General features: G+C 42.3%; 1 protein-coding gene across 6 annotated transcripts; it reads left to right on the top strand.

The window, feature by feature from the left end:
- Positions 1-668: 668 nt before the first annotated feature.
- LOC124215265 (carbohydrate sulfotransferase 11) lies at positions 669-9,417 on the top strand. Of its 6 annotated transcripts, XM_046618436.2 has the most exons (7): positions 675-2,323; positions 3,003-3,287; positions 3,376-3,614; positions 3,701-6,656; positions 7,591-7,648; positions 7,963-8,771; positions 9,139-9,417. In XM_046618436.2, the coding sequence occupies exons 1-4, from the start codon at positions 1,994-1,996 to the stop codon at positions 3,864-3,866; spliced, it is 1,020 nt and encodes a 339-aa protein (XP_046474392.1). In that variant the 5' UTR covers positions 675-1,993; the 3' UTR covers positions 3,867-6,656; positions 7,591-7,648; positions 7,963-8,771; positions 9,139-9,417. The 6 variants fall into 6 exon arrangements, with proteins under 6 accessions (XP_068990141.1, XP_046474392.1, XP_046474394.1 ...); XM_069134040.1 differs by having other exon boundaries at positions 669-2,314; positions 3,701-7,648; XM_046618438.2 differs by lacking the exon at positions 7,591-7,648 and having other exon boundaries at positions 3,701-4,006.
- The last annotated feature ends 188 nt before the right edge of the window (positions 9,418-9,605 follow it).

The raw sequence follows: 9,605 nt of genomic DNA, 5'->3' as shown, positions 1-9,605 counted from the left end.
ACGACGACCGCGGGCTTCGCGTTTGATTATGTACGGAGGGGGAAGGAACCCAGATCTGGTTCGTTGCGGGAAGGCTAGAGTAAGAGAGGAAGCGAACGTAAAAAAAAAAAGATTGAGGATGAAAAATGATCGAGTTTCCATCGATCAATTTACAATATACGTGCGCGCAGCTGAAGAGTAAAGATTTTCAACACGATACAGCTTGATGCTCGTATCTCAACGTCATTCCGATATTTCATTTTTCAAATTTTTACCTCTTCTCGAGTAAAATCAAGACGTGACATGGAAATTATCAATCAAGGAGATGAATATCGTCATACCCTGCAGGATATAACGAATATTGGAGAAAGTCGTAAGCAAGCTTTCGTGCAGTAAGCGCAGAAGAATTTCCCACGTGAATAATATTAGATTTCACAATTCTTCCCAGGATTTTGGGTGAAATTATCTTAAAGAGAAAAAACGAGATTAAAAAAAAAACTACCAGACCGCAGACAAGATATCATTTATCTGAACGTAGTCCTGTATTCCTGAGCGAAAAATTGACCTACGGATATTTTAAATGTACTGAGGAATTCTGCATGTACTGTTAAAAATTTCTGTATAGAGCTTCCTACACTGTATTGGATGTTTTATTCAATTTACAAATACAATAAATTTAATACACAATTCAGTAAATTCAAATTACTTTTCTTGGGTTCTTCTTTCAAATTTTAGTAAAATCAAAAATTTTTATCGTAACTTTCAGACAAATACATAGTAATTTACGTCGCTTTACCGTATTTGTAAATTTGCAATCTGACTTCATAAATTGACGACTCTTTTTCACAGTAAATGTGTAGTAAATTCTCGAATCATTTTTAACAGTGTATGGTGCAAGCTCGGTGCCGTGTTGAGGAAATAAATGTTACAAGGACACGGGTCATATAAGCTACAGTACGAATAAACGCGTAGGAACAAAGCCGCTGACCGCGTGGAGAACGATAAGTCATCGATGTCTTGAAGACAGCGAAGTACGAGGTATTCATTCGTTGGTCAAAGAATCAAGTATGCTCAACAGCGTGGGTAGAAGTGAAACGGAGAAGCGTTCTTCTCTCTTCCTCCCCCTGCCTTGAAGCTCTTTCCTCGTTCCTCGTTTTTCCTGCTCCTTTTTTCTCCCACCCATCGCTGAGCAAACGCGGACCATGATGAAGCAAGAGGTCCGAGAGCCTCTGTAGGGCACAGAACTCTCCGATGTCTGAGCGCGGCTTTTCCTCCTACCCATTGAATTAAGTCGACTAAGGCGTCATGGCTGGCCGTTCCCGTACCTCAGCTGCGGCACGTCATGCGCGATAATATACACGCTCTTTTCGCTAGTTCTTCCACCATTCCTCGTCCATGTATACAATCTTTTTTGCGGCGTTTTTTTTTCACTCCAATCGGCCAGATCCGATCGCGTGAAAAAGTGGCAAAGCGCGCTCAGCAGCACGGCTAACCCACAAACCTTGTTCCAGTCTTCGAGGAGTGGCTGTTGGTACAGTTACCGCATCCAACACCTTGGAACCAGAGATGGAAATCAAACCGGTGCGATTAACTTCGTGAACGTTTGTTCGAATCGCGTATCGTAGTGCAAATCGATCCAACGAGATCAAGGAAGCATCGCGATGCAGAGCACGTGGAACGGACGAACCATCGTCCAGTGACCGCCTCGTGCGTTGTTCCTGCAACCGCTGCAGTTCTTTAGTTTTCCCTGCTCGGCTATGGAGGTGGAGTACATAAGTAACGCGATACGTGCGGATTCTTCTACCGTAAACGTAATTGAGGATCCGGTGATTTAGGGGGAGTGGAGCAAGCTGCCACGTCGTCCTACTTATGCGAGGCATGGCTAGTGACCGGTCGCGAGTTGGGCAGTAGACGTGAGACGCGAATTAACTGCGACTACTGTTCTTGTGAATTACTCGGTCAGGTTTCACCCGGTTTCCCGATGTGAATCTCGCCCACGGTGAGCATACGTATTATGCCAAGGTGCAGATCGGTGCTGTGTCGTCGAGTTCTGTGCCTCGTCGCTCTGCTCCTTGGACTCGGGGTTAACGGACGTGATCAGCCGGTAAATGAGGGATCTGCGGGATCAAGGAATGACGATGCGCAGCCGCAGCCTCCGACCACGAGTTACTCCGTTGCTGGACCCAACGCTCTCGCCAGATCGCTCCTCGTCGAACGGCAGGAGAGGCTGCAGAAGAATTGCGACACCCTTCCTCGGCAACGAGACCAGCTCGTTACTTCAAAGATATTCCACCACCTTATCGTCGACGAACTGCACAAGCTCCTCTACTGCTATGTACCAAAAGTATATTCATCATACGTTTGCATGTTCATGTATGTATTCCTTTACATCGGTCTGTCGGTCGATCGTTTGTTCGGCTAGCCTTGACTGTTGCCGTTCACTTGCGTAGCTCGCGACAAAAACTCACCATCGCGACCATTCACTTGAAGTTCAAATGAATCGCGGAGACACGCACGCGAATAACTCAGGCGTGACCATACCATTACAGACTTCTCTCTGACGGAACTACGAAATGAACCACGCGAAAGTGTATTATACAGTAATGGAACTTGGTCCACTCGCGTGATCATTTTTAATTTATGGGCGGCGCTGTCCGTAATTACTTATGAAACTATTGTACACCAAGTCCTAGCCTTCATATTGTAATAGACACACGGATTTCGTCGAGTCTAGAGCGCACGCGCATTTAAATTTCGACACCAGCTTGTTCGAATACTTAATTCGATACACCAACTTTGTTAAAATCTCACAATGGTGTTCTTGATCATAAGAATAAACACGTTTTCGCGGATTCGATCTTCAAATATCACGTCATCGACTCGGAGATCTCGACGAAAGGGATCCATGGTATAAATTTCATCTTAATACGTCGTCCCGTTTCCGAGTGATCGCGAAAAGAGCGGTTAAATATGGAAAATTGAAAGAACGAGCTTCGGGGTAAAATGGAATGTTGAATGATCAGGTGGCCTGCACGAACTGGAAGCGAGTACTGATGATAGCGTCGGGGAAATGGCAGGGTATGGACCCGATGGAAATCCCGGCAAACCAGGCGCACTCCCCGGGGATTTTCAGGCGTTTGTCGAAGTACACAATGGAGGAAATCGAGGAAAAACTGTTGACCTACAACCGGCTGATAGTGGTTCGCCACCCCTTCGAGCGGCTGCTTTCGGCCTACAGAAACAAGTTCGAAGCGAAGTACAACAGCTCGATGTACTTTCAGTCGCGATTCGGGAAGCGGATAGTAAAGGTGAGCCGAACGGGAGCGAGAAAGGCCCCCCGAGGACCATTCCACGCTTTATAGGAGATAAATATCCCAAGTCTCGATCATCTTTCAGAAGTTCAGATCTAACGCGACTCGCGAGGCGCTCGAACGGGGCGACGACGTGACGTTCAGCGAATTCGTCGACTTCGTGACGACCGAAGACGCCGAGAATGGGACCCTGAACGAACACTGGAGGCCCATCACCGAACTCTGCCATCCCTGCCTGGTCAACTACGACTTGATCAGCAAGTACGAAAGCCTGGTCGAAGACGCGACGGAGGTTTTGGAGCGGATGGGCGCTCCCTGGGTTCGGTAGGAATTTCACGGGCACAAAACCACAATCTCGTCACTCGCGACACCATTTATCGAGCTTCGCTACACCTTTTGCACCTTTTCAGATTTCCCAGCGGGCCGCAAAGCAGCGAGCCGACTTCGAAGAGGCTCGGAAGTTACTACTCGACGCTCACCTTCAAGCAGCTCCAAAAACTGGCGAAATTGTACCGGCTCGATTTCAAGGTGTTCGATTATTCGCTCGAGGAGGTCCTCGGCTTCTCTTTGGCCTGACTGACGTTGGTTACATGAAAGGGAGAAAGTTTTTTTTCCATTGACTTTCATCGATTCGCGGCCTGGTCTTTTCACTCGTATGAGGTTTGAGGTTCGAGTACGGAGATCCGGCTGGCGGGGAAAGTTGCATCAGGCGTCTGGTAACGCCTTCGTTTTCATTTTTTACTTTTATAATTAGGTAATAGACACGCCACAGGTTGTCATAACTCAAAAGACTCGAGCGCGTGCTGCCTCGTTGGTACTTACGACTCGATACTGCTCAATGTCTGTTAATGCACACGGTAGGATTAAATTCGAATTGAGTATTAAAAATTGAGTGAGCCGAAAATCAATCTCAGTGAAATATCTTCACTACGCTAATCTTACGATTGTACTATTCGGCAATTGGAAATTATAAATGATCGGCTCAAACATGCTCAGAAGTATGTTGAATATTGTCAAAAATGTGTCAATACTCATCGAAATTGAGATTAAAATTCGAAGTCAAACAGCGCCTTAGGGTAAATTTCGCATAACATACTTTATACGATTGCTCAACAGTTCACATTTGCACAAAGAATATACTCGTTTCACAATATGTTGATGTTAGAAAGGCCCGTACTTAAGCTAGCCGATGTTCTAGGACTAATTGTAACTCTGGTGAATGCATGAAGTTTAATAACAGAGGGGTCTGTAGGTCAAAATTGTTACGTTATATTGTTGTTAAGTGAGGGTTACCAGCTAATTGACTGTGGGGACGAAGGTGAATTTTATTTTACGTCACGCACTTTCCCAATTTCATATAGATTGAAATAATCTTTTCGCTTATTTCGTTTGTATCTCGGCGGATCAAAATGTAATTAGAGGTAAAAAAAAAGTCTACCTCTGCTACTTTGGACATGTTACGATAAATTTCAGAATCACACCGTACGATTTATCTTTTCTGTCTCACGTTACACCGGATATTAGTCTAGATATTTTCTCTCGGTTTCATTGATCTACAGTCGGTAGTCATTCATGATTTACAATCAGCTAGTGCCAAACGATCGTTTGTAGAAATTTGAGAAAAAAAGCAAAAATCTAATACGTAATGCAGAGTTTGAAAGAGCGAGAAGCAACATGGGGATTAAGTTAGAATTATACCGCGGAACGCGCTCTGAGTATATATAGACAATTTGTCAAAACGATGGAATCTCAAGTCTGCGCATAACTTCGACGGGCGAAAAGAATACTTCGCTAATTTGAGTCGTCCGCGCGAAGAAGGAACTAAGGGGGGGGGGGGGGGGGGGGGGGAAGAAAGCAAGAAACGCAAAGCAGAAAAATATATGAAACAGAACCAAACACAACTATTTTTACAACATACCGAATACCGAGATCTGAATATTTGCCAATAATTTGGCAGCACAGTGGCGCCGCGAAAATCGCGATTCTACAGTTTCTTTTTTTATTTTTTAATTTTGTTTTCGCTACAGTTTTTTTTTTTTTTTCTCCATACGCACATCATAATCGTTGTATCAGCCCGAATTCAACCATCGGTAATCGGATACATAAATCGATCACGCGTATCGTGCAATATACATACTAATAAACAACCGTGCCATTATTAATGATAGCTATCGATACCATTTTATAACGTACTATAAAAATATACTTACCAATATAATGAGGAAAAAATAAAATACTTAACACGCTCTCTACGCTACCGTAAACACGCAAAGTGATATATACATATATGTTAATAAAAAAAAATAAAACTGTATGCGTTCAAATGGTACATATTTACTAAATATTTTATTTTTTTTTATTAAGATAACCTTTTATTTATCGCATATACTTGTTATGTAATTTTATAATTGAGTTTATTTGTTCAATTTTTCTCAATCACTAATAAAAATAAATCAATCTGATCTATGTTACTAAAATACAAAAAAATAAACACCGTATTTCTGACTGATTTATTCTAAATCTCGAAAATCAAGCGCGTCGTAATTTCTACTCGCCTGTAATGACAACCGATCAACCAATCGATCAATCAATTATCAAATAATTACAATTACGTGCACTGACCTGCGGATTATATTCGAGTTCAGCGGCCGTGAGCGTACATTCAAGGCGTCTATGTCCTATAAATGTGGTCTCAAGATGGTAGCTTGCAGAGTGCAGCCGATTCTTCGTTTAAAAATACACTGATAAGCAATTAGACACGCACATATTACATATTATACGTATTATCTATACACGCACATGCGTCCGTCAATACGTGAAGATATTTACGACGGAGTAAAAGCAGCTGGAGTCTGACAAACCACAGCCAACTACTTGATGCATAGTTTCGTAGCGCTTTTTAACGTTATTGGAAGAGATTCGCGGTTAATCGAGTTTGAAGTGCAATCGAAAAATGACCCGCCGGAGATGAGGAAAAAAAATTATTTAATAAGCTTGGATGAATTAATTCAGGAGTTTCCCCAACTCAATGGACAACTTTCTTGCGATGATTACCTACGTCTAAGGTCGCACGTATACTGTATGCGTATAAAGAACTCGATTATGATAAAATTTTCCGTGAAAAAGACGGTACGGGATAACCGTTGCGGTTTTAAAAATTCCAAGAAATTATTGGAGCCAACTGATGTGACAAAAACAAATGGAATGAAAATTGAAAGCAAAGTTGAAAACAGGTTTTCACGGCCAAAAAAACAGCTAATGTTTACTGTCAGGCTCGCGGTTGAACGGATTTGTATATTTTTGGTGCATAACGTTTGTTGTAAAAGCCCGTCAGTCATACGGTTCAAACATTTGCGGTAAAAACAGGTAGGCACAGTAATAGTACGGTGGTATCGAAATGGCATAGATAATAGGTTGTGTAACGTTTCGGTCATCGGTATGGATCGTTAGAACTGACCATTATAAAAATAGTTTCAAATCCCCGTGGTCTGCTTTCGTATCAAAACCCCGCTAATTTTAAACAACCGCTTCAATGATTCCGTGATATCGTAAAACGCAAGGTGAAGAAAAATAATGAAGTATAAATTTGAAGTAAAGTAATACCACAAATCGCGCGCAATACGTAAATCGACGCTTGCAAAGCTCCGATCATATATCGCGCAGCGTCGTTTTCTTTTTTTCTTCGGGCTGCTAATCGACAAGCAAATCATCGTAACGTTGTTTCCGCGCATTGTAAAAAAAATGATGAGAAATATTTGAAAATCAAACCGAGAGCGAAGATCGTCCGATGCTACAAAATGTGTTAACCTTATGCATGTATATTCGTGTATGCATGTATGCATGTATATACGTCCACATCGTACCTGCGGGGGTGCTTGAAAATATTCTATTTAAGTATTCTTGGCAGGAAATACTAAAAATATATCCGCTATGATTATATTTAGCGTTGAAAAGTGGACCGGGATTTCTTGATGCTAATAAAATCACGAATGTCTCATTCTGTGTATATATTCTCTTACGTACATATATACGTCTACGTTCACATGTCGCCGGGTATCAGGTACAAGATAATTATACACGTGTATCGATGCAGAGAGCGATAAAAAAAAAAGTAAGAAACGACGTTGAAAAAAAAAAAAACATTAGAATCAAACGCGACGCTCATTATGTACGTGTCTGTAAGCGTAAGATCTCGAGATCAAGAAGCCTCCGCGCCGTATATCATATACACCCGTATATTTGATTTCTCATTTTGTTTTTCCACTTTTTATTTATTAATTTATTTTTACTCAACGTCAAGAAGCCGCCAAGCCAAGCGTCGCCTCGCCTCGCGGCTGGAACTTCGTCGATGCTTCCAAGTATGTATATCCCAGATTGATCGCGGATCCCGCGGGGATCAAGGGAACTTATCTATAAAATATGAATTTATCGAACGAATAGGAGAATCACGCGAGAGAATAGAATGAATTGTACACGTGTCGCGCGAAGCGAGGGTAGAATGAAAAAGAGAAGTAAAAAAATATCGAACATCAGCAATAATTTCCACCGAATTCCAACTCAGCAACATTCATGTAAAATTGGTCATAAAAATTCGGCGCTTTGGTTTATAGGCTTTGAAGATTTTAACTCTCTCGGTGGTTGGTTCTATTTATTTATTTATTTTTTTCTGCAGCCGTGGTACAATTATTAAGAGGTATCTCGATAATTGAGGAATGACAGAAGCCGAAAGTCACAAATACATGAGGACATCGTGCCTACGTTCCGTCCGTCCGTCAGCCTTCAGTCATTCCAGGTTAATGGTGGCTTAATATAACTCCGTTCGGAAAACGGAGACCGAGTGAACGGAGCATGGAGCTTTTCTTCGATTCGGTTCGGTTCGGTTCGGGCCGCGCGGTTCGAGGATCATAACTTTGACGGTCCACCGAGTGGGAGGCGGAGGCGGTCTGTGTTTCGTATTTTGAAAAATATAGCGAGGAGATGAGAGGAGGTGAGAGGATAGGAGAGGCGCGGAGAGGAGAGGAGAGGAAGAGAGAATTTGGACCGCGTCACCGACGGTGGTGGGGATCCAGTTCCAGGAGCTTGCGAGAACCGGGGTTCTCGGCGAGCTTGCGGCCTCCACGAGCCGATCCTGCAGTCGAGCAGAGATACCGTAGTCGAAAAGAAGCCCTCCGTCCCAAGGGATCGTGGAGATTGTATTCGGCGTCGAGTCCGTGTGGGGATCACAAACGGTATACCATAACCGCGATATTCCCAACGAGGATCATCAAGACGGCAAATATACTTTGAGAAAATCAAAGGCTAGCTCCGGACTCGTGTACCAAGGAGAAAAAGAACACGTTCAAGGATCCGCAAACATGCCGCCAGTTTCAGAAACCAGCAACATCCTCACCACCTACCTTATTCTCATTCTGCTGCTCATCTCATTATGGATCCTCTACGCAGGTGTCTTTTAGAACAGACATTCCCACCATGGATTCGCTGGTGAGTACTATTTGATTTCTATAGAAATATTGTAATATGATTGACTTGTTTTCTTTTTGATTGTTTTTTTGTTTTTTTGTCATGATTATTGAGATTTTGTTCAAGTCACATGCGATGTTACGTCTTCAGAAAAACACGTAAAAGAATTTTCGCGTTTTCGAAACAACCGTATGCGACGTGTTTCTGAGGAAAAAATAAAATTGATTAGCGTTTTGCCGCTAGGCGTCGTCTGCTCTGCAGATTCTCTCGCTAGAGGGGCAGGTTCGCGGTAAGACCGAGTCGCTGGAACATCGCTTCGTAAGATTTACGGCCTCGCAAACTTTGCCCGTTTTTAATTTCTCTCGGTTTGTCTTCTTTTGCGTTGCAGGGTTAACATTATGCCTTGAAGCATGGCTGGTCAAAGACATGGGGACTCCCAGCCAACCGAAACTGCACCGCCACCGGCCCCACCATCCATAAACATCACTAACATCATTCTACTTGATTATTTATGACATAATTTATTATACACATCTTATACACATATATTATACATTATATTGTACCCTGTAATTATACTGTTTATCATCGTTGTATATCGTTATTATTGTTATATATCGTTATATTATTATTAATATTATTATACTCTCAATATTTTCTCATTCAACGTTGCTATTATTATTATTATCACTGTTATTATTGTTGTTATAATATTGATGATAATGATTTTTCATCGTTGCCGATATTTATACTATTGTGTACTCGTTTGATATCGTCGTCATCATCATCATCATCATCATCATCGTCGTCGTCGTCGTCGTCGTTGTCGTCGTCGTCGTCGTTGTCAAATAAGTT

This window comes from Neodiprion pinetum, chromosome 3, assembly GCF_021155775.2.
Source record: "Neodiprion pinetum isolate iyNeoPine1 chromosome 3, iyNeoPine1.2, whole genome shotgun sequence".
In the NCBI taxonomy this organism is placed as follows: domain Eukaryota; kingdom Metazoa; phylum Arthropoda; class Insecta; order Hymenoptera; family Diprionidae; genus Neodiprion; species Neodiprion pinetum.
This window is presented reverse-complemented; position numbering and strand designations above follow the sequence as displayed.